Here is a 26,247-nt window from a genome sequence, read left to right on the forward strand (position 1 = left end):
TGCAGGAATCCCACGGGTATGACTTCTGGCTGGGTTTGCAGGATTCCTACAGGGATGAAAGATATTGCTGTGGGTTTCCCATGGGAGTGAGGCTTTGATCACACAGAGAGACTATTGGAGCATAAGAATGAGGCTTGAAATACCCAGAGAGGAAGCTGAAACACCAGACTGAGACTTTGAATACTCATTGGTTGAATAGTGAATACAGCCCCCCATAAAACACAGAAGTTATTTCCAGGAATATAAATGAAATCTGAAAGAATATAAGAACATAAGTATTGCCATACTGGGACAGACCGAAGGTCCATCAAGCCCATCATTCTGTTTCCAACAATGGCCAATCCTTTACCCCTCCACCAATTCGATCCATCCTATCACTATGATATAATTTGTACCCAGGTATGACAATGTCCCACTGGTTATGCTCCTTCCACCAGGTCTTAGAGATGCCTATTATATCTGCTTTTTCATTTAGTACAATATATTCTAACTCTCCCATCTTATTTCTTAGGCTTCTGGCATTCACATATATTTCAAACTGTGTTTTCTGTTCCTATTTACATCTTGCTCAGCAGTTGGCAGTGTTAATTTGCAATTCTTTGTTTGCATTTTCTTTAAAGACATCTGGTTTACTATGGTCTCTATTGCAACCTCGCTATCGGGATATCCTATCTTCCCTGTTTTGGTGATATCTTTCAAAGATACCTTGTTCCGAACCATGCGCTTTTGAACGACTGTCGGCCTTCCCCCAGGTTCTAGTTTAAACGTTGCTCTATCTCCTTTTTAAATGCCAATGTCAGCAGCCTGGTCCCACACTGGTTAAGGTGGAGCCCATCCTTCCGGAATAGGCTCCCCCTTCCCCATAATGTTGCCCAGTTCCTTACAAATTTAAAACTCTCTTGCATGTAACTATCACCTCATCCACGCATTGAGACTCCGGAGCTCTGCCTGTCTCTTGGGCCCTGCACATAGAACGGGGAGTACTTCAGAAAATGCTACCCTAGATTTTAGTTTTCTACCTAAGAGCCTAAATTTGGCTTCCAGAATCTCTCTCCTACATTTTCCTATGTCATTGGTACCCACATGTACCAAGACAGCCGACTCCTCCCCAATACTATCTAAAATCCTCTCTAGCTGGTGCTTGAGGTCCACCATCTTCACACCAGGCAGGCAAGTGACCAGGTGATCCTCACATCCACCAGCCACCCAGCTATCTGCATGCCTATTAATCGAATCACCAACTACAACAGCCGTCCTAACCCTTCCCTACTAGGCAGAAGTTCCTGTAGGCACATCCTTGGTGCTAGAGGATATTGCAACCCCTAGTGGGCTAGTCTTTCCAGCTGCATCATGGTGATGCCCTCCTTTTAGAAGACCTCTCTCTATCCTCCAAGGCAGCACGTCCCTATAGGCCTCCTTTATGTACCTCTCTGTCTTCCTCAGCTCCTCCAAGTCTGCTACTTTTAACCTCAAAAGAACGGATTCATTCTCTGAGAGATGGGAGCTCTTTGCATCAAGCACACATATATAACCTCTTGCCAACTGGGACATAATCACACATGTGGCACTCAGTGCAAAAGACTGGATAGCACCCCTCTCACTGCTGGACTGCTGTCTAATACTAATACTCTAATACTGAGTTAATTAAAACTTCATAAGGTACTAGGGGTATCGGATGAATATAAAGAGCCTTAAGATTATATGGTGTAATATGTAATTTATTTAATGTTTGGTTCTCAGAAATTAATTAAATGTAATTAAGACAAATGAAAACTTCTTTCTTGTTGTCCTAATTAGAATAATTGACTAACTGAAGAGTTGAGCTAGGGATAGGTGGGATCTGGGGAGGTAGGTAGAGTCTGTTAATGCTGTGGCAGAAAATTCAAGTTGTAAAATTATGGGGAAAAGGTATGGAGACTAGCTAATAAAGTTTGTTTTTTGTTTTTTTAATTCTACCTGTGTTTATCAATATCCTACAATTCCTCTTTTAAACCCAATCTTTAAGTTACCAAGCACAGAGCATAATAATGTCACTTACCCCAGAGAAATGGCCTCTTCTCTCAGAACTTCTCATAAAGAAAGTTAAGTGGGAACTTGCCTCTATATAGTTTGGATTCTGAAGAGACTGTTTCAAACAAATCCTTTGAAGCTAACTCAGTAATCAGATTACCCTTAGTAACCTTTGCAAATATTCTACTTCCTCGCACCTTAATTAACACCTAATTCAAGTCAGTAGAAGTGCTATCTCTCTAGCAGGCAAAGAACAGAAAATAACTTTCTTTTAGGACAGTTTAAGCCTTGCTACTATCCTTTTTAATACTCTTGGTTGTTAAGTTTCTACCTCCTAGGCCGGTGATGGCGAACCTATGGCACGCATGCCAGAGAGGGCACGCAGAGCCCTCTCTGTGGGCACACGCGCCGCTGGTCACCTCACCCCGTTCCAGCCCTCCCTCCCACCCACTCGGCGTCAAGCATTCCTTCGTCCCTCCCTCCCACCCGGCACCAGCCCGCCCGGCCTCCCTCCCTCCGAGCAGAAAATTTAAGTCTTCCCTTGTCGCTGTTAAAGCCGCGTCAGTAGTAGCGGTGAAAGAGTGCTGCTGGTTCGGTGTGCCTTCAGCCTTCCGTCTCTCAAATTCTGGTCCCACCTTCATTTCCTGTTAGGGCGGGACCAGAGTTTGAGAGACGGAAGGCTGAAGGCACGCCGAACCAGCAGCCTGCTTTCACCGCTACTACTGACGCGGCTTTAACAGCGACAAGGGAAGACTTAAATTTTCTGCTCGGAGGGAGGGAGGCCGGGCGGGCTGGTGCCGGGTGGGAGGGAGGGACGAAGGAATGCTTGACGCCGGGTGGGTGGGAGGGTGGTCTGTTGCCTGCTGCCGGGTGGGTGGGAGGTCGGCCTGGTGCCTAACGCCTGGTGGGTGGGTGGTCTGGTGCCTGCTGCCGGGTGGGTGGGTGGGAGGTCGGCCTGGTGCCTGACACCGGGTGGGTGGGAGGGAGGGTGGTCTGGTGCCTGCTGCCGGGTGGGTGGGAGGTCGGCCTGGTGGTGGGTGGGAGGTCTGGTGGCTGGGAGGCCTGGTGCTTGGGTGGGATTGCGGCAGGCCTGGTGCTTGGGTGGGAGTGCTGGGTGGGTGGATGGCCTGGTGCTGGGTGGGAGATCTGGTGGGTGGCCTGGGTGGCAGGCCTGGTGCTGGGAGGGAGTTAGGGAGGCTTGGTGCTGGGTGGGTGGCCTGGTGCTGGGAGGGAGGGAGGGTGGCCTGGTGCTGGGTGGGAGGTAGGGAGGCTTGGTGCTGGGTGGGAGGCCTGGTGCTGGGAGGGAAGGAGGCCTGGTCCTGGGTGGGATGGAGGCCTGCCTGCCTGGTGCTGGATGGGAGGGAGGCCTGCCGCTGGAAGGGCAGGGGGGAGAGGAGGGTGGCTGGACATGGATGGAGGGCAAGAAATGAAGAAGAAAGAAGGAAAGTAAAGAAATAAATGGAAAGGAAGCCCTGGAAATGGAGTTAAGAGAACAGATAGCAGCAGAATCAGAGACTGGACCAATATGGATAGAAAAACAAAACCACCAGACAACAAAGGTAGAAAAAAATCATTTTATTTTCATTTTAGTGTTTGGAATATGTCCAATTTGAGAATTTACATCTGCTGTCTTATTTTGCACTGGGAATACTGGAGCTGTAACAACTTACAGAAATGATTTATAATGAAAGAAAATCATGTTATTTTTTTCTCCTATACTACTATAATATTTTCAATGATGTCTGTTTATATGCGCCATGGCTGGTGTAAGGGGGTGTGGCTATCATAGGGGTGGAGTCATATGTGGTGACCCCGCCCATAATGAGTACCGGCACTTCGCGATAAATAATTAGATTTTGGGTTGCTGTTTGGGCACTCGGTCTCTGAAAGGTTTGCCATCACTGTCCTAGGCTTTATTTCCGAAATACAGAAGCTTTGTTTTGTGGGCAGTGCATTTGGGTTTTATCATGATGTAAATAAGAGCATGCAGGAAAGGAGGAAAGCTTTTTTTTTTTTTTTTGTTAAGCACTGAGGGGAAGATGCATCAATGAAACGTAAAACAACCGAAAACGTAAAAGTCATTACCGTTTTAGAAAAAACGATGGATGCACTAAAAAAACAAGTCGCACTTGTTCGGTGCGGTATTCTAAAGTCGGATGAATGAAAGAATCGTTAAACTGGTGTAATCCACGCAAGCGGTAGAGGAAACGCATGCGCACAACCGCTAAACCTACGATATCACCGTGGCTATTGTACGTCCTTTATGGACGGCCTTGCCCCCCCCCCCCCCCCCCGAGGTCGCCGCTGCTCCCCCCTGCATTAAAATTGTGACGTTTTTTAGCCAGCCCCGGCCCCCCTCCCTCCCTCCTTTTTTAGAAAAAACTCCAGTGTGTTAATTAAAATACTGAAAAGACAGGAAGAAGCCCCATCGGTGAAACGGGTCCATTGGGGATGCCCGAGCACGATGCTGCTCTAAGCTAAGTAATTTTTGTGTTCCTGTCTTTTCAATATTTTTATGAACACACTGGAGTCAGCATTTTGATCATAAAAAAAACAAAAAAAAACTTTTTTTCATACACCATGGGAGGAGGTTGGGTCAAGACCAGTGATTGATATATGGTGACGTTTCAAAAGTAATTTCAGCAATTTGACTGATAATCACCTTTCTGAGGTCTTTGTCCACCCCCCCCCCACTAATTATTATTTTGCAAATCTGCTTGATCAGATCCGCTTATTGTATTAAGAATACAAATGTAACAAATAAATAAATATATTTGATTCCGTTTCTCTGACTCATCAGCACTGAATACCATTTCTGGCACCGGTATCTCTCCCACATCTTCCTAGGTGAAAACCGAAGCAAAGAATTCCTTTAATCTCTACACTACGGCCTTTTCTTCCGAGTGCCCCTTTTAACCCTTGGTCATCTAGCGGTCCAACTGATTCTTTTGCTGGCTTCTTCCTTTTAATATAAAGGAATTGGAGAAGGTGCAGAGAAGGGCGACGAAAAAGATAAAAGTGATAGAACGACTTCCCTATGAGGAAAGGCTGAGAAGGTTAGGGCTCTTCAGCTTGGAGAAAAGGCGGCTAAGGGGTGATATGATAGAAGTCTACAAAATAATGAGCGGAGTAGTAGAGCGGACAGATGTGAAGCGTTTGTTTACACTTTCAAACAATAATAGAACAGGGGACATAAGATGAAGCTAGAATATGATAGATTTAAAACAAATAGGAGAAAGTTTTTCTTTACTCAGTGTGTAGTTGGACTCTGGAACTCGTTGCCAGAGAATGTGGTGGCAGCGGCTGGCCTTAAAGAGTTTAAGGGGGGTTTGGACAGATTCCTGAAGGAAAATTCCATTGAACATTATTAATTTTTTTTTTTTTTTTTTTTGGGGGGGGTGGGGGGGTTGCCAGGTTCTTGAAGCCTGGATTGGCCGCTGTCAGAGACAGGATGCTGGGCTTGATGGACCCTTGGTCTTTTCCCAGTATGGCGGTGCTTATCCTATATAATAATTCTCACCTCCAACGTTCTAATCTTGCTGCCTGTGTCCGTGGTTCCTTCGGAGTTGCTGAGCTAGGCTCCGTAGTCAGGCTGATGTCACCGTTGCAATTATGCTGTGAATTTCAGAACCCGCGAAAAAAGAAAAAAACAAAAAAAACATTCCATGCCTCACAGCTGATCCATGTCCAGCGACCCTCCTCTTCCCTGCCCCCCTGCAGCCACCCATGTCCAGCGACCCTCCTTCTCCCCTGCTCCCCCTGCAGCCACCCATGTCCAGCGACCTTCCTCTCCCCCTGCAGCCACCCATGTCCAACGACCCTGCTCTCTCACCTGCCTCCCCTCCAGCCACCCAGGTTGTGTAGCGAATTCTTCGGGGCAGGCAGGAAAGATCCCCGGTCCTGCCTGCCCGCTGCTGGCGCTGACCCTCCCCCAGTGCCGGATTACTGTTCAAAATGGCCACCAACACTTACAAGGGCGGCCTCCAAGACTAAAGCAGAAGTCTCGCGAGTCCGCCATTGAAAGTCTCAGTGGCCATTTTGAACAGCGATCCGGCAGCAGGGGAGGGTCAGCGCCAGAAGCGGCCAGGCAGGACCGGGGATCTTTACTGCCTGCCCCAAAGAATTTGCTACACAACCTGGGTGGCTGGAGGGGGGCAGGAGGAGTGGAGGGTCGCTGGACATGGGTGGCTGCAGGGGGAGAGGAGGGTCGCTGGACATGGGTGGCTGCAGGTGGGGCAGGGGAGAGGGAGGGGGTGAGGGGGGTCCTGAGACCAGAGAGGTGGGGGTGGAAGGGGGTCCTCAGACCATAAAGGGGGGGAGGGGGTCCTGAGAGAGGGGGTGGGGGCACACACTCACTCACTGTCTCTCACATACACTCTCGGTCTATCACACTATCTCTCTGTCACACACACACACTCTCTCACATAAACACACACTCTACCTCTCACTGACACACACAATCTATCTCTCTCTCTCTCATTCTCTCTCTCTGACACATGCACTCCATCTCAAATATACACTCCGAGGAAAACCTTGCTAGCGCCCTTTTCATTTCTGACAGAAACAGGCCTTTTTTTTACTAGTGTGCTTATAATATACCTAAAAAAGTTTTTACTATGTGTTTTTGATGCCAATGAAATCTTGTTTTGAAAGACCCTCTTTGCCTTCCTTATCAGCGCTTTGCATTTGACTTGCCATTCCTTGTGCTGTTTCCTATTATTTTCAGTTGGACCCTTCTTCGATATTCTGAAGGATTTTCTTTTAGCTCTTCCTTCACCTCACTTTTTAACCATGCCAACTGGTCTTAATTCCTCTTTTTTTAATACATGGAATATATTTGGCCTGGGCTTCCAGGATAGTATTTTTGAACATCCACGCCTGATGTAAACTGTTGATCTTTGCAGCTTCTCCTCTAAGTTTTTTTGAATGTTAAATGTTAACGTATTGGATTTCCTGTATGTACACACTCCAGATACAGATTTCAAAGTTACCATTTTCTCCCAGACTTCAGAAAGCTGACTTGAACTCTCTTACTTAATATCAGAAAGAGACTTTGTTAACAAGTCCATTCTACTCACAAATGATGAAAATTCCAATGAAGATGTAGCAACCATTCCCTCCCGCTTACAAGGAACTTCCCAGATCTCGCTGAGAGTCACTGCCCCCCAGAGTTCTTCCAGCTCCCAAGATGGTCTTCTCCCACAGCAGGCCTCATCCCCGCACTAGGTCCCTCACTAGGGCCTTCATCTGCTGCCATCTAGGACTCAGAGAGAGCCTGCCCTCAGATGGAGAATTCTGCAGGACAGGGTGGTGCAACAGGTTCCAGGAGGTGGGGGTGGGACAAAGATGTTTCCACTCCCACGATTGCGACTGCTCCTTCAAACATGCAATCAGCAGGAGACCCCACTCCGGATTTTGAAAGTTCCTTTAGTGCGCAATACTCTGTTGAGCCGGCAAAGAAGTTTGGGTCGGTAGGTGGCACTGGAGCAAGGTAACAAGGGTAACAGAACCAGCTGACACAGAGCCAAGGTCTCACCACTGCTCACACCGCCATCTTGACTTTATGCCGGTAAAGAAGATCAGTATTGGGACTACAGCTGTTAAGGGATTATAGGTTTTCATCTCACAATAAGCTTTATCTTGTAGTAGAGCATTTCTGTTTACTTGTGTAGTAGTAGTACTTGTGTTCTCTCCTTGATGTTTGTACTCCACCCCCCCCCCCCACCCCCACCAAATGGTTTGAGCTCTATAGAGAATGTTAGATTTTTCTTTTGGAAGTGATATTGTTCACTATTTCTTTATAATATGTTAATTTACTATTTGTGTTACTTTAACAAGTATATGCTTGGGATTGTATTTTAAAAATTATAAATAAATATAAATAAATAATAGCAGGTTCCAGACCTGCAGAGCTATTACTGTTAAGGTTCTCTTCTTCTGGAAATTTTAGCTGTGGATATTGCTGATAGACCCTCCTGAGAAGGCCTCAAACAGCATACAGGATACTAATATTTTAACTGCTCCCATCAGATATCCTGATTCCAAGCCCCTTACAAGTTTTAAAAAACTAGAATAATCCTGGCAGCAGCATTTATCAGCTTGTTGCAGTTTCCTGAAATATCACAGTGGTAGGCCAGTACACTGAGCAACTACTACTGCTTTAAGTACGTTTACAAGATCGCCAGTCTCAAGAAAAGGCTTTGATTGTATAATTACTCATAACGGATCAAACGCAGTCTGTGAAACTGCAGCAATCAGCTCTTCTATCATTAATTCAGAACCATCTGGTTTCTAGTTTACAAGCAGAAAGCTATTGGGTAGTACTATATATCTTCTATATAAATTCTTGAGTCTGTTCCACCTTTGTCCTATATCTGTTTTCCTCCTCACTCCCCCTCCTACCCTTGCCCCATTCTTCAACAACCTATACTTGCTTATGTTCCTCTACTTCTTCTTACCCATGCATAGGCCCCGACTGGCCACTGTTCACCATGTCCACCATATTTCCAAACAGTGTGTTCATGCGTGGGTCCTGGGTGCTTGACTCTGCTGTGGTGAAGTGGTAATCCATCACCCGCTCCAGATGGTCATGAGGGATTCCTCCACCACGGTCTGAAATCCTACAGAAAGCAAAATGGGAATAAACACAGGCACCTTACATGAGGAAAATTAGAGCAAGAGATTCTTGTTACGTATCTTAGGCCCCCTTTTACAAAGTCGTGCTAAGTGGCTGGCGGTGCGGTAATGCCGACACAGCCCATTCACTTTCAATGGGCTGTGTTGGCATTGCTGTGCAGCTTTGTAAAAGGGGTCCTTCAAGTTTGTAGGTCAGCTATCAAAGAATTTGTGTCCTTTTGAACTGCCTGTTCACTGTGCTGGTGGCAGGACTGGTGACAAACTGGTATTCAGATGTGAGAGATCTGCCCTTTCCCCATGACATCAGTTTCCGGTTACTTTAAAGACTTATGAGGCTTGCTGGCAGCTCACATAAGATGTAAGTCTAGGAAGAATGCCCCTTGGAGAACTTTGGAAAGGGAAATTGGTTTATTTAATATTATTTTTATTATAGCATATTTTTGACTCCTCAACTACTGTTTTCTTTGATACCCATCATTGACTGGGCATGGTCACTATGCAGCCCCAAGAGAGCAGACCTTATACTGGATTTCAATACAATCAATCAAGACCATCAAGCTCTTGTATACAGCCCTGTTTTATTCTTCATGGAAGTTATAAATGCTCACAGTCCAAAATAAACAATCTTGCATGATTTTACTTTGGACTCAGGGTTGGAATATTTGCTTATGATGGAAACATGACTTGCAGATTACAATAGCAGGGTTCTCAGACACTTGTGGCCATCAGGTTATGGGTGTTATAAGCACTCTGTATTGTGGCAGAGGTCTTCTTTTTAGAAGATAATAGTGGACTGGATCTGTGGTAGGTTAGTTTCCATCCTCATAATTGGACTAAATATATGCTGCTGGTGGTACAAGATTGAACTTCTACATTATTTGGCTTAGGTTCTTTTAAAAAATATATAAATCCTGCTTCACTTATCTACCTTTGAACTTCTATATCACTTTATTCTATTACCGAACCACCATAACTATGGTCTGATTGGACAGGTTTATAAGTGGTTGGACTCTTTTGTTTGAGCGTGTGGCCAGAATTATAATAGCCCAGTCTACCAGCTCCTTTTGAGATCCAATGTTGAGTCCCCCACGGATCTTCCCTTTTACTACTATTGTCTAACATCTTTTTGCAATGTCAGAACATCTATTAAGTTCTTTGGTATTTAAGGAGTTTTTGTGAGCAGATGATCTACAATTAATTTTTCCACTAGGAGGGGGTTATAGGTCTTCTTTCTAAATGGGGGCTTGAATAAGATTTTGAAAGTATTTTACCAAGAAGAAGCACTTGTGAAAATATTCAAAAGTCCTACATTCTATTTCTTGTCTTTCAATATTTTATTAACTCTTTATACAAAACATTTTACACCACTCTTTATACAAAACATCAGGGCAGTTTACAATACCTGTGTAAAACAAACAAACTAAAATGTAGATATACAGCACAAATCACAAAAAACAACAAAGGAAGGGAATGAATTAGCACAACTATACATCCAAAAGACAGGTTAACAGGGATACAAAAAGGAGAGAAATAAAGGGTAAAATGTGCAGATAATCCCCCAAAACAGAAACGGTTGAAGCCACTAGAGAACATTGTTTGCTTTCCCATGACTTTTTAAAAATCTTCTGTTGAGTCTCTCATAGGGGGCTTTGTCAAATATTCTGCCACATGTTTAACCCCGTTCAAAAATATCTAAGACTGATTTAGCAACAGGAAGTATTGCTTTACTAGTGATTCTATTACATTAATCTGTGTCTCTCCAGATGGCCAGTAATTTTGTGTATTTTTATTATAGCTTCTACCACTTTGTCAGCATTAACATCAGTCTCATTGATCTATAGTTTCCAAGATCATCCCTGCAACCATTTGTAAAAATGGGCACTATGAAGCCTACTCTCCAGTCTTCAAGTACAGTAACTGATTTGAATGAGAAGTCACAGATTAATAGTAATAAACTCAGATTAATAGTAATAAACTGCAATTTCACTTAAGTTTTCAAAACACTTGGACATATAGGTTCTGGTAATTAGATACTCTTAATTTGTCAATTGCATCTTTCTATTCATCGTGATTTGCTTTCGTTCCTATGACACATAACTCTCAAAGATTGCTTTTGGCATAGGTATCTCTAATACCCTCCTTAGTAAAGACTTAAAATTACATTTTTTTTTTTAAAGTTTTTCTGCTATAGCCTTGTCTTTCTTCCCTCAACCCTCCTTTTACCCCTCATTCATGCACTGGTCCAATCAACCCCTCAAAGGCCTCTTACTTTGACTATACTTGTGAGTTTTTATTTTGTATTTCTGCCTCTCTGGCAAATTTCTTTTGCACTGTTTTAATAATGCTTTATGTCTGACTTCCCAGGGCTTATCTTCTTTCATATCTTCTTCACTTGTGAAGTGCTAAAGTAATTCATTCTTGTGCCCTCTTTACTTGTTTTATTACTTCCTGTGAAGACAGCTTTTCCTTAAAAAATGTGAAATTTAACCTACAAGTGGCATTCCTGACTGTGTAGCATTTTGTAGTTAACAGCTGCCAGAACTTGCAAGATTAACTCTGCAACCTGATCCAACAACAACAACAACAACAACCATTTCTAAAGCGCTACTAGGGTTACGCAGCGCTGTACAATTCAAACATAGAAGGACAGTCCCTGCTCAAAGAGCTTACAATCTAAAAGACAAGAGAACAAACTAAAGACAAGTGAACAATCTAGAGGACGAGTGAACAGTTAATCTGATAGGGTGGATAGATTGGGGTATTTTATATTACCCCAATCTATCCACCCTATCTAGAGCTATGGAAAGACAGTAGACCCAGTGGAGGTGAATCAAGGAAAATAGAAACATAACGAATGAGGGCATAAACTAATGTGGCCCATAACTGCTACTACATACAAGGTTATCCCCCCCGCTTTTTTAGCATTGCAATTGCCACTCTATGCAGGTTACCCCCCCCCCCCCCAAACTTCTTTGATGTGCAAAAATAATTCAACTACTGCTTTGAACAAAGTGCTCTGTTTGATTTCCACCCTCTTGTCATTTTGGGATATTCTATTTTTATCCGCTCATTTTTGAATTTCATCACCATTTTTGTCTCTACCACCTCCTCCTTCTTTTCTGTTGTACTAGCAACCAGTGATACATCAAGCTTGTAAATAAACTATAAACTTTATTAATACCTAAGTCGTAAGTATTTATATCATATCTCCCTTACCCTTCTCTGCTCTAAGGTATACACATTTATGTCCCCAAGGTTCTTCTCAAAGCCCAAACCATTTTGGTTGCTGTCCTCTAAACTGCTTCCAGCTTTGTTTTATCATTAGGAAGAAATAAGGCCTAAAAAAAAATTGAACACAGCATGCCAATTAAGGCCTTGCCAATGATTTGTACCGAAGTATCATCACCTTCTCATCTCTGTTGGTTATTCCCCTCTTTATTTATTTGTTACATTTGTACCCCACACTTCCCACCTATTTGCAGGCTCAATGTGGCTTACATAGTACCGTAATGGCATTCGCCAATTTGATTAATAACAAATACAGGTTGTATTGTGGTCTGATGAGGTAGGTGTGTATCAGGCAACAAGAGGGTCAAAGGGAATGTAGATTATATATTGTTCAGTAAGATCATTGGTTATGCTGTGTTGCTGGGTTTGGCCACAGTTGTCACACCAAGAATCACAAAGGTACAAAACAACTACTATCATCCTGACATCACTCTACCAGTCTGTGGAGATGAACTTTTCCCTTCCTACAGCATTTGCTCCTTTGGATTTCTGCACCTCAAATACTTTTTGCTGCATTTCTTTGTATTAAATCTTAACTGACAAGCTTCTGACCATTCGTCTAATTTTTAAGTTTCAACGTTCTTCTCGGTGACCAATGACAAAGCAGAGCATATCTAATGCAAGACGTACACTGAAAATGCTTCCAACCTCCCCCTTTCCCACTCTCCCAAGGTATAAGAACAATTGATCAGCATGTAGAATGTAAACGCCTTCCCCAACTCTAGCCAATACTATAACATATGTGGGGAGAGCCTGTATCTTGTACTCTTCCCACTAACACTTGTGGGGCACAATCTTCATAGGATCGTAAAATAGCGAGGAAAGAACATCATAACTCAGCAGATCCCAAATCTCCAGCCTCACCAAACCCACTTAAGATCCTACTCATAATGTACTCAGGACCATACTATGCCCCTTGGGATATAGTGTTTACAAATAGGGGCCCCATAACCTGAAATACCAATCTTTGCGTTTGGGTGAGCTCCTAGCATCTCGGGCTGAATTTGGTTTCTCCAACGCCAACAATTAAGTGGGTCTTGTGAGGTCCAATACTGCATGATACATTTCCGTGCCACCAGACAGAACTTCCAAAGAGGTAAAGTAGCCTGTCCAGAGAAAGCCAGGAATGCTCCTGGGTGATCTAGAAGTAGCTGGTCAATGGAACTAATATCCTATCTACCCAAGTAGAAAAATAAGTCACCAGTTCACTCCAAAAGCCTTGTATCAATGGAAAGCTCTAAAAGGGCATAAATGAAAGAATTATCCGCTGAGGTACACTTCGCACAGAGGGGAGAGTGGATGCCCCCCACGATACAACTGGGAACAGTATGTACAAAGGATTCAGTAACAGCTCTCCTAAAGCCAGGCACACCGCACCAGAGCTGGGATGCAACTTAAATTAATAACCAGATCCCAACCTGTAAGGTCTCTCCCCAAATCTTGGGCCCACTGCTCTCGTATGTCCCTCAAATCTTTAGGTGGGGCCAATTGAAGCAAGGCCTTATATGCTCCCTAAATACTAACCCCCTCTCGGAGACAGCATCAAAAAAAGCTCTTCATTTCATTCCTATGCACAGGCGAAGCAGATCCGCCTCAAAGGAGGCTACATAATGCTTGATCTGGCAGTATGCATATCTATTCCTCCAGCCCACCCCAAGGGTCCTTTGAAGTATCTCATAAGAAAGCAGATCACCCGCCTCTCCCAATAAATGTTCCAGTCTTGTCACCCACCTACGGACTGAAAAACAATGTTGTCCATCCCCGGCTGAAAGGAAACATTGCTCCTAATTGGGATCTGATCTGTCACCGTGAAACTGCTGCCCAAATCCTTCACCAAAATCTGCCAAACTGCCCGCAGCGGGGGTAGTAGTCCCCCCCCCCTCCCCAAACCTGTTGGGGCACCTGGGAGTCAGTGCAGTGCAATAATAAAAAAAAAGGATTAGGGGGTAGGTTTGTCTGACATGATCTGCCTCTGGTCTTACAGTCCATTCGATTTGAGAAACATCAAACTCCTCCGCTTTGGAAGCGTTTCCATTAGTTTGTTCACCACTGAGGTCAGACTGACAGGTCTGTAATTACCAACCTCCTCCTTACTACTGCTCTTGTGCAAAGGGACCGCATCTATACTTCTCCAGTCCTCCAGGCCCACTCCAGACTTTAAGGAAGCATTGAAGATGTCAGACAGCGGAGCCACCAGAACCTCTCCGAGTTCCTTGAGCACCCTTGGATGTAATCCATCAGGCCCCATTGCTTTGTCTACTTTTAGTTTAGCTAGCTCCTCACGTCTTCTGAGCATCAGTACCGATTTACCATCCATCCATCCCCATTTGCATTTGTTTTCTGCGATCCTACCCCGGCCTTTCATTCACGAACACAAAACAGAAATAACTGTTAAGCAGTTCAGCTTTATCCTTATCAGCTTCTACATATTTCTCCCCCTCAACTTTGAGCCTCACAATGCTATAATGGCACTTCCTCCTGTCACTTACAGGTTTGTCTCCCAGTTTTACCATATCAGCTATCCTTTCTTCGACTTGCCGCTTCGCATTCCTGACAGCTTTTCCAGGTATTTTGCCTGTCCTCCTCCTCTTTCTGTCTTGTAACGTATGAAGACTAAACCTTCTTTCCCTTACTTTTTCAGCGGCCTTCCCCTTTTATGTCATTTTTTTTAAATATAAAGGTTTGTTGCCTTTAAAATAGCTCCTTTCAGTTTCATCCACTGCTGTTCTACTTCCTTCAGATGTTGCCATCCAACTAACTCTTTCCCGAGAAATTCCATCTCAGCAAAGTTCTTTTGAAATCTAGGACCTTCAATCTCGAATGAGCCCTCTCTTCCTTTGTCTTAATACTGAACCACACCATTCGGTGATCACTAGATGCCAAATGATCTCCCACCGTAACATCAGAAACAGTCTCCCCGTTTGTGAGTACCAGGTCTAAGATAGCTCCATCTTGTGTCAGTTCCGTTACCCACTGCTGAAACAATTCTTCCTGTACAGAATCCAAGATCTCTTTGCTTCTAGCTGACCGCACAGCAAGGACGTCCCAATCGAGATCCAGCATGTTAAAGTCACCTATCAGTAGTATTTCCCCTTTCCTAGCTATCTTACAGATGTCTTCAATTAAGTCTGTGTCCATTTCTTCTGACTGTGAAGGTGACCTTTATATTACACCAATGTAAATACGTTTTCCTTTCCCTCTTACCAGTTTAACCGACAGCGCTTCTTCCTTATCCCATACATCCTGCAGTTCTGTCACTTTAATATTATTCTTAACATATGTCACTCCTCCTTCCTTTTTTCCTACCCTGTCTTTCCTGAATAGATTATAGCCAGGTATAACTATACCCCAGTTGTAGCTGTCCATGAACCACGTCTCTGTGACCGCCACTAAAATCCAAGTCGGCTTCTATCATTGCAGCTTCTAGATCTAGAAATTTGTTTCCCATACTATGGGCATTGGTATACAAGGCTCTCCTTATGTTACTTCCCCCCCCCCCCCCCCCCCCCCCCCACTTTTCTATAAGGGTATTTGATGTCTTACCTTCCTGAAGGTTATTAATTACTTTGGGGCTTTTCTCACCCATCCTCATTAAATTTAGTATTGCATTCGGTTCTGGTCGCCGTATCTCAGGGAAGATATAGCGGAGTTGGAGAGGGTTCAGGGAAGAGGGACCAAAATAAGGGGAACGGATCTCCTCTCATATGAGGAAGGGCTGGAAAGGTTAGGGCTCTTCGGCTTGGAGAGGAGATGGATGAGGGGAGACATGACTGAGGTCTATAAAATCCTGAGTGGTGTGGAACGAGTAGAGGTGAATCAATATTTTACTCATTCCAAAAGCACAAAGACTAGGGTACACTCGAGGAAGTTATATGGAAATACTTGGTTTGGACAAATTCCTGGAGGAAAAGTCCATAGTCTGCTATTGAGACAGACATGGGAAGCAAATGCTTGCCCTAGGACTTGTTGCATGGAGTGTTGACACGATTTGAGTTTCTGCCAGATACTTGTTACCTGGCTTGGCCACTGTTTGGACAACAGGATACTGGGCTAGATAGACCATTGGTCTGACCCGGTATGGCATAGTACATAAGTACCGCCATACTGGGAAAAGACCAAGGGTCCATCAAGCCCAGCATCCTGTCTCCGACAGCGGCCAATCCAGGCTTCAAGAACCCGGCAACCCCCCCCCCCCCCCCAAATTAATAATGTTCAATGGACTTTTCCCTCAGGAATCTGTCCAAACCCCCTTTAAATTCTGTAAGCCAGCTGCTGTCACTACATTCTCCGGCAACGAGTTCCAGAGTCTAACTACACGCTGAGTAAAGAAAAACTCTCTCCTGTTTGTTTTAAATCTACCATATTCTAGCTTCATCTTGTGTCCCCTGGTTTTGTTGTTGTTTGAAAGTGTAAACAAATGCTTCACATCAGTCCGCTCTACTCCGCTCATTATCTTGTAGACTTCTATCATATCACCCCTCAGCCGCCTTTTCTCCAAGCTGAAGAGCCCTAACCTTCTCAGCCTTTCCTCATAGGAAGTAGTTCCATTCTCTTTATCATTTTCGTCGCCCTTCTCTGCACCTTTTCTAATTCCTTTATATCTTTTTTGAGATGCGGCGACCAGAATTGGACACAATACTCGAGGTACGGTCGCCCCATGGAGCAATACAATGGCATTATAACATCTTCTTGTTTGTTTTCCATCCCTTTCCTAATACTCAACATTCTGTGCGCTTTTCTTAGCTGCTGCAGTACACTGAGCAGACGTTTTTAACGTCTTATCCACGATGACTCCCAGATCCCTTTCTAGGTCCGTAACTCCTAATGCGGAACCTTGCATGACATAGCTGTAATTCGGGTTCCTCTTACCCACATGCATCACTTTGCACTTGTCAACAATGAACTTCATCTGCCACTTGCTCGCCCAATCCCCCAGTCTCGTAAGGTCCTCCTGCAATCTTTCACACTCCTCCTGCGACTTGACAACCCTGAATAATTTTGTGTCATCTGCGAATTTTAATTACCTCACTAGTTACTCACATCTCTAGGTCATTTATAAATTTGTTAAAAAGCAGCGGTCCCAACACAGACCCCTGCGGGACCCCACTAACTACCCTTCTCCACTGAGAATACTGACCATTCAACCCTACTCTTTGCTTCCTATCTTTCAACCAGCTCTTAATCCATAGTAATACCATACCTCCGATCCCATGACTTTCCAGCTTCCTCAGGCATCTTTCATGAGCCACTTTGTCAAACGCCTTTTGAAAATCCAGATACACCGGCTCCCCATTGTCCACATGTTTGTTCACCCCCTCAAAAAAGTGCAGTAGATTGGTGAGGCAAGACTTCCCTTCACTAAATCCGTGCTGACTTTGTCTCATCAGCCCATGTTTTTGTATGTGCTCTGTAATTTTATTCTTGATAATAGCCTCTACCATTTTGCCCGGTACCGACGTCAGACTCACCGGTCTGTAATTTCCCAGATCTCCTCTGGAACCTTTTTAAAAAATCGGCGTAACATTGGCTACCCTCCAGTCTTCCGGTACCACACTCGATTTTAGGGATAGATTGCATTTTACTAGCAGTAGCTCTACAAGTTCATTTTTCAGTTCTATTAATACTCTGGGATGAATACCATCAGGTCCTGCTGATTTACTACTCTTCAGTTTGCAGAACTGACCCATTACATCCTCCAAGTTTACAGAGAATTCGTTTAGTTTTTCCGACTCACCTGCTTCAAATACGTTTTCCGGCTACTCTTATGTTCTTATGACAAGTCATAATAAACATACAGCCAACTCTGCATATATACTCAGAAAATCAATGAGCAAAATCAACATGTGTAAAAAGCAAAGATAGTGATAAATTGTGTCATCAAACTTTTAACAATCGCAATCCCCCTCATTTCTGCCAACTCTCCCCACCCTCCATATATAGCAGAACTCTTATTAATGTCTTAGCAAGTTATAGGCTATTGAGAGTTCCAACATGTTAGAGATCCAAATTCACAACAAAGAACAAAGCAAAGATGATACTCCATTCCCAAATTAAGAAGAAAAAAAAAGCCCATAACCAATCAAACTCAACTTCACCCTCCCTAGACTGTACCACAACTAAACCAGTGGTGGAAGGGAACCCATTAAAATCACGTGCTAAACAACAAACTATAAAAGACTTAGAATAGAAAACTTTGAAATGGGGGCAACCATGGGATGAACAACACTATACAAAAAAAATTCCACCTGTCCCCCAACCCCCCCATCTCAAAAAAAAAAAAATTACTTCCACTTCTATTATTGTGACAAGTTCCCAACCTCACTCTTACAAAGTCCGAGAGACGGAGCTTCTTTTAGTCTCCCAGAGCCTGCCAATCTTAGAAGGGCTGTGAACTAAGTATCCTTACCCATAGCCCCCCACCCAGGATACCCTTTTGAATCCCACTAAACATTCTCCTCCAACCACTCATGAATGTAATTTGTTTAACATGGAGCAATGTCCTGATGGTAATAGAACTTGAAGATATGACTCCCAAATAATTAAAATCCGCTGTGTGCATTTACGGGAGTAGGAGGCATCACGAGCTTCCCAAAGAGCCAAAACATGCACCTGGTTTCTCCGCCCCCAAAATGAAGGCCCATCCACAGAAACCCAAACCTGTAACACACACTTAAGAGCAACCAACCTCAACTTTCTAAATAAAAAGAACTTCCCTTTTCCACCCATGGTCCCCGCATCCACTGTCTCTAATAAGAAGGCCAATGGGGTCAAAGGAGCCAACAAGCGTAAGGCAGAGGAACAAAAGGTGGTTAAATTCTTTCCAAAAGGCCTGAACCTTCGGACAGCCCTAAAAAGAATGAAAAAATGAATGTTCCTCTGCAGAGCATTTAAAACATTGTGCATTAGGTACAAGCCCCGCACAAAAAAGTTGCAACTGGGAAATGTAAGCCCTATGTATGATTCTAAAGTGTGTTTCCTATAAGGCAGTTGTCATTACCACTGTGATGTCTTTCAAAGCCAAAAGGAGATCCCAATCCTGCAGAGGGGTCCCAAGGTCCCGTTCGTATTGAGCACGCAGCCATTCAAGATCCTTCCCCGGAAGTTGGTCAATAAGGGCCCTATGAAGACCCACTATAGATAACTTTTCTTCAGAGGTAGAAGCAAAAAAAGCCCGTAATTTTTCCCCTATCTGTGCTGCTAAACCTTCCTGGGGCAGACTAGAAATATAATGCTTTAACTGACAGTAAGCGAAGCGGTCTCCCCATCCCCTTGAGTCCAAGGCTATAAGATCATCCAGTGATTTCAACTCTCCCGCTTGAGTAATTACATGTTCCACTAAAATCAAACTCCGGATTGCCTACCAAGTAAATGCTTGATTTTGTTGTCCAGGAAGGAAAGCAAGATTGTCACAGAGGGGCAGCTAATCTGTCACTGTTGAGTCCCTACCTAACATGCACATCAAAAACCTCCAAAGCTTCCCGTAACGGCTGAAGATGTACACTCTGACCTTAAAACTGTGGAAGCAACTGGTATGGAACCTGCAATAAGAAGAAGAGATGAAAAGGCAAAAATAACGTCCTCTTATAAAAAATAGGTGTGTACTCTTGCTCTCCAAAAAGCCAATCAGATAGATGCCAGGTTATAAAATCGAATGTTGGGGAGGTCTAAACCTCCCACAGCCTAGTTACCTACCAACCACTGATATCTGATCCTGGCCTTCTTTTTTGCCCAACAAAAGCCCAAGAACATCCTAGATAGATGAAGGAGATCCTTATTAAGTAATCTTAAGGAAAGGGTTTGGAGAAGGTACAGCCATCTAGGAAACAAAACCACCTTAATCAAATTTATCCGGCCCATCAGAGATAAAGGTAAAAACTGCCAAGCCTCCAATTGGCATCGTGTCCCCATCAAATTTACTTTAAAGCTCTCTTTAGTACTTTAGCCATTCTGTCCTTCCTTGAAATATGGACACCATCACTGCTCAGTAGCTCTTGGAAAATCATCCCATGGTCTAGGAAACCGAAGCGCTCATTTGGCACTATCAGTCATATTCTGGGCCAGTCTGGAGGGATGCTAAGGAAACTAAAAATTAATTTTATTATAACCACCACTCAATGTAAAATAGCATTATATCAAAAATCATTCAAAAGCAAAAATGTATATGTGTTTGAACTTATAATACAGATGCATTAGAAGTACAAATGTAGTACTTACCTTATCACAAAAGAAATCCAATGCCATACCCCATTTAAACTACCAGATGCTCACACTGTTCAAAAGCGTTTTGGCGGTATGCCTGCTTCAGGGATTATATCAGACAAAATATTATGCACCAATAAAAGTGCTACAAATGTGCCAACGCCAATAAAAGCGTTAGCCCTAATCTCTTTAGTATTTACTCATAGAGAAATTATTCCATCCTCTTTTACATTTTGGTCACCCTTCTCTGTACCTTTTTAATTCCACTGTATCTTTTTTAAGATGCAGTGACCAAAACTGCACACAATATTCAAGGTGCAATCTCTCCATGGAGCAATACAGAAGCATTATGATATTCTCTATTTTATTAGTGGAGGAGTGGCCTAGTGGTTAGGGTGGTGGACTTTGGTCCTGGGGAACTGAGGAACTGAGTTCGATTCCCACTTCAGGCACAGGCAGCTCCTTGTGACTCTGGGCAAGTCACTTATCCCTCCATTGCCCCATGTAAGCCGCATTGAGCCTGCCATGAGTGGGAAAGCGCGGGGTACAAATGTAACAAAAAAAAAAAATTCTCCATTCCTTTCTTAATAAGCCCCAACATTCTTTTTGACTACTGCCACTTCCTCAGCAGAGGATTTCAACTTACTATCCATAGGGATGTTTAGATCATTTTCCTGGATGGTGACTCTAAATGTGGAACTTAGCATCAGGCACTTATAAATTTAGGCTAATCTTCACTATGTGCATTGCTTTGCACTTGTCCACATTAAACTTCATCTGCCAATTGGATGCCAAGTCTTCCAAGATTGTCCTGAAATGTCTCACAATCCTCTTGTGATTTAGCAACTTTGAATAATTTTGGCTCATCTGCACATTTGATTACCTCAATCCTTCATTTCAGGTCATTTATAAATATGTTAAAAAGCACTAGCCCCAGTGCAGATTGCTGAGGAACTGCAGAAATCACCGTTCTCCATTGAGAAGATTGAACATTTAGACCTACTCTGTTTTCTAATCTTTTAACCCGATCTCAATCCACAACAAGATGTGCCCCTAATTTTCTCAACAGTGTCTGATGAGGGACATTGTTAAATGCTTTCTGAAAATCCTAAACACTATGAGGCGTATTGTCAAAGCACTTAGACTTACAAAGTAACTTATGGAACTTTGTAAATCTAAGTGCTTTGAAAATGAGTCCCTATATCCAGTTCTCAATGTTAGTCAAATGCTTACAGCTGTTGTTTTTTGTTGTTGTTTTTCTTACATACAAAATTGTAGGAGCAACTTACCAACAGAACGAACACAAGGACAAACACATTTTTATTTAATATACTTATGAACCTATCAGCCTTAAATTAGGGAAACTTATCAGAAATACACTCAAGTTAAAATAGAATAAATATTTCCTAAGTGTATAATGCAACAAAATAAGGGCATGCATATTTAACATAATGCATTTATTTTTATGAATGACTATTATTATTTATTGCATTTGTACCCCACATTATCCCACCTATTTGCAGGCTCAATGTGGCTTACAGCGTGTTGCTATGACATAGTCATGGCAGGATCTTGGATACAATCGGTGATAAGCAGAGATTAAAAGAGGAATTAGAGAAGAAGGTGGTAGATAGGGTAGTGTTGGAGGTGTATTTTGGTATTAGGGAGGGTTGGTGTGGTGATTTTGTGTTGTTCTTTATCTTGTAGCTTCATCTTCATTTTGTAGTTTCATCTTCAGATGCTGAGCATGAGCTTTTGTACATGGCAACATTACATACAAGAATACAAAAGGAGAAAAGGAACGTTAACAGATACATGTGCAAGAAAGAGCATGCCTGCATTTCACATATGGATTATGAGAAGGGGACAACTGTTAAATGTAAGCCATATTGAACAGAAACTCATTTTTTGATAATTGTGGGATACAAGTACGAATAAATAAATTACAAAATAAATAAATCACGGATGAAATGCTTCATGCTTGCCCACCTCTCTCTCACCTTATGATTAGGTCAATATCATTGTTGGCAATGGTTATAGCAATGTCAGGAACGTTGTATGGTGTGTCCAAGTGGGATTCCATTGTAGCTCTAGAAACAAAATCAAACAAAGCAGTAGCAACTAGTTAAACATTTTAGAGGATGGACAGGGCAAAGAACTGCGTACAGCATGTTTCACATGCAGGCTGTTATAAAATTGCACATGAGCAAATATGCATTTAAAAGTAGACGCACAGCACCACAAGACTGCACCTGCTTTTATATGATCTGCATATAAGCATTCCTGGGAGAATAGTTCAGACAGAGCTGCGATGTATACATGTATTTTATAAAATGTGAACACACGGATTTATATTTTCTTTGGAGCAGATGTAAATTTGTGCACTATAGAGTGGGGGTGGAGGGAACTATTTTGTGAAGACAAAACGCTTTTATAAAGTATGTAAAAGCCAATAGGCTGATTCTTCCAAGAACAAAGCTGCAGCACAACAGGAGAAAAGGAAACTATGGATAAACTTGCAACATCCACATAAATAAGTGACTAATAAAACTTTAATATTATACCCAAAACTGAGTGCAGCCACATTTCAGGTATAAGGACACTACCTAAATAGGGCTCCATACCCCAGTCCTATCTCTGACAACCTGACTAAACAAAGAGAGAAAATTAGAGATATCTGATGAGAGATCAAATGAGAGATCACCTGAGCAACTACATAAAGCCGACACCTACACAAGACCACAACATATTCTTCTACCACATATATACGCACTTGATTGTAAAACCACGTGTTAACAAGTACGCAAGCACACAATGCATTCTTCTACCATGTATGTACGCACTTGATTGCAAAATCATGTGCATATCTAAAGCCCGGAAATGGCAATCGCCATAACGGCAAATGTAAGCCACATTGAGCCTGCAAATAGGTGGGAAAATGTGGGATACAAATGCTACAAATAAAATAAAAATTAAAAAAATAATTAAATATTAATACAAAATAAGGGGCCCATTTACCGAACAGCAGCAAAAAGTGACCCTTAGCACGGCCCTTACGTGGGTCCTTCCCGCACACTACAGACATTTTTTCCCCTGGCGTAATATAGCTGATTTTTCTATTTTCCATATCAATGGCCATGCCCAAATGATATTAGGCCGGTTCCCACCCATCAATTCCTCCCATTTCCACCTAAGACAATTCCCCCTTAAGGGGACAATTCCCAACAAGGACTCCCCTCCCCAGACATCTCCCATCCTCTGTAGACTTTTTTTTTTTAAACAACCATAGCTTCTTTCTTGCATCGGGTCCCATAAGACCTGGCGGTGCTTTTTTTTTTTTTTTAATGGCATCTGAAACAAGGAGGATAGAGCAGCATACGGTTGTATAAACAGGACGTATAACCAGTGCTTTTTTTGTGCCGGTACGCAACGGTACGGCGTAACGGCACCTTTTTTCAGAGGTCCAGCGATTCTCCTGCGTCCCGCCTTCCTCTGATGTCATTTCCTTTCCACGAGGGCGGGCGGGACGCTGAGAGGGCAGCAGGGAAGCGAAGGACGATGGAGTCGAGCTTGCTGCTTTTACTAGCGCCGCCCACCAGTTCACCGCTGCCTGTGACTTCGTTTTTAGAGTGAGTGGAAGTTTGACATGGGAGCGGGGAGGGCGGAGAATCTCTGGCCATGGGAGCGGGGAGGGCGGAGAATCGCTGGCCATGAGAGAGGAGAGGGAGGAGAATCACTGGCCATGAGAGAGGGGAGGGAGGAGAATCGCTGGCCATGGGAGAGGGGAGGGCGGAGAATCACTGGACATGGGAGAGGGGAGGGCAGGGGAGGGAGGAGAATCGCTGGGCATGGGTGGATGGCAGGGGAGACGGGGGGGTCGCTGGACATGGCTGGATGGCAGGGGGACAGGAGGGTCGCTGAACATGAATGGATGGAGGGGAGGGCACGGAAGAGGAGGGCTGCTAGACATGGGTGGATGGAGGAGAGAGAAGAAATGCTGGACATGCATGGAGGCGAGGGAAGAGTGAGGAAGAAGATGAGATGAGGGAAAAGGAAGAGAGGAGAAAAACTGCACATGGATGTAGAAAATAGGCAGAAGCTGGATCCACTGGACAGTCAAGTCTGCGGAGGACCCAGCTTTTACTTACGGATGTAGGGCAAGAAATGAAGAAGAAAGGCGGAAAGTAAAGGAATAAATGGAAAGGAAGCCCTGGAAACGGAGTTAAGAGGACAGAAAGCAGCAGAATCAGATACTGAGCCATCATGATCAGAAAAACAAAGTCACCAGACAACAAAGGTAGAAAAAAATCATTTTATTTTCATTTTAGTGTATGGAATATGTCCAATTTGAGAATTTACATCTGCTGTCTTATTTTGCACTGGGTATACTGGAGCTGTAACAGCTTACAGAAATTATTTATAATGAAAACAAATCACGTTATTTTTTTCTCCTATACTAGTATATTTTCAATGATGTCTGTTTATATGCGCTATGGCTGGTATAAGGGGTATAGCTAATGTGGGTGTGGCTATAATAGGGGTGGAGTCTTATGTGGTGACTCCGCCCACAATGAGTACCGGCACCTTTTTTTCTACAAAAAAAAGCACTGCGTACAACAGAACAACTTTTCATACATAGAGTAGTAATTTGTTATAAATCATAATCAGTGTGTCATTTTGAGGGGATGAATTAGGTTGAAGCTTAGTTTGGAGGGGGGGGGCTGAACTTCAGTTTGTATTTATCTATTTATGTACTTATGACATTTAGATCCCGGATTAAACATGAATTACATTGAAACCTGGTTTGCGGGGGGTGTAGAGGAGCATTCCCCCACCCACATGAACTGTATGCCTGGACGGGGAATGGGATATGTAAAAGATAATTTTTTTTGGGGGGGGGGGGGGGGGGGAGGGGGTGATGGGGTACTGGCCCCCAAAACGATGTGGAAGAGAAAAGAGAGGGAGATTACTTGTCCTAGTGTGTTTTGTATTTTTTGGGTTATGTGTGGGAATTGTCCTAGGTGGGAACTGTCCAGAACCGCCCAAATTGTCTTTATTTTGTAGGTGGTAGGGACTCACACGCTAAACCTGTGCTAATTGGTTAGCATGGAAATTCCGTGCGCTAGCAGAACTCGCTCACTCTCCATCCTAGTGCTATAAAATAAATGTAATATTTTAAGGGCGTGGGTAGCACGCACATATCCAAAAATTACTATGGGACACCCTCAGCGCGTCCCATGGTAAGCCTTTTTTTGCTGTGGTAAGCACGTGCAAATGCTTACCGCATCTTTATAAAAGGACCCCTAAAATAGCAGTAATTCCATAGGCAATAGCAAATTGCACAAATATGGACTAGTCTGACCTACAAGCACAATTTCAGCAAGAGAGAATTAAGGGAATGTCCAACTATACCAAACAAAATAAAATAAAAAGCTAAAACAAAAATAAAATAAAAGAGAAAGATAAGAAAAATATCCACAACTCAACCAGTCAGGGAACCAGGCAAACCTAGGGCAGGTCCATATATGTTTAAAAGCTTATCAAAACAAAATAAACAAAAAAGCACACGCACAAAAAAAAAGATTTAAGATATATAAGGGGAAAACACTAAGGGTCCCCTTTTACTAAGTGGCAATAGGCACTACCACGTGCCTATGCGTGCCGAAAAATAATATCATGGGGCATGTTGAGGCATCCCCGAGTAGTTTGGCTATTGGAGTGCGCCAATCACGCGCTAAAAAAGTTTTTTTTTTGTTGCAGTAAGGGGGTGTTTATGGGCGGGAAGTAGGTGTGCCCTGTGCTAATCAGTTAGCCACGCACGAACCAATTACTGTAAGTTAGAACAGGAGCCCCTAGTAAATAGATGGCAGTAAGGACTCATGCACTAATTGTGAAATTAATGTGTGGCCATTAACGGAAAGATAGAAATGCAGTCATTTTACCGCTGTGCTAAAAGTGGCCTCAGCGTGTGGTAAAGCCACATGCTAACACTACCACCAGCCACTTTTTAGCGCAGCTTAGTAAAAGGGCCCCTAAAAATGTTAATAGTGGTATATAAAAATAAATGTAAACCAATAAGCGAACATTCTATTATATTTGTTTTATTATGGCTAT

General features: G+C 43.2%; 1 protein-coding gene across 1 annotated transcript in view; it reads right to left on the reverse strand.

Moving 5' to 3' along the window:
* The window catches only part of LOC115474420 (3-methyl-2-oxobutanoate dehydrogenase [lipoamide] kinase, mitochondrial-like), a 171,084-nt gene that overhangs the window by 1,400 nt on the left and 143,437 nt on the right, over positions 1-26,247 (reverse strand). The window contains 2 exon segments of the mRNA XM_030209872.1: positions 8,469-8,630; positions 22,134-22,223. Coding sequence (XP_030065732.1) covers positions 8,469-8,630; positions 22,134-22,223 — 252 coding nt within the window.

The sequence above is a fragment of the Microcaecilia unicolor genome, chromosome 7 (assembly GCF_901765095.1).
Source record: "Microcaecilia unicolor chromosome 7, aMicUni1.1, whole genome shotgun sequence".
NCBI classification, from domain to species: Eukaryota; Metazoa; Chordata; class Amphibia; order Gymnophiona; family Siphonopidae; genus Microcaecilia; species Microcaecilia unicolor.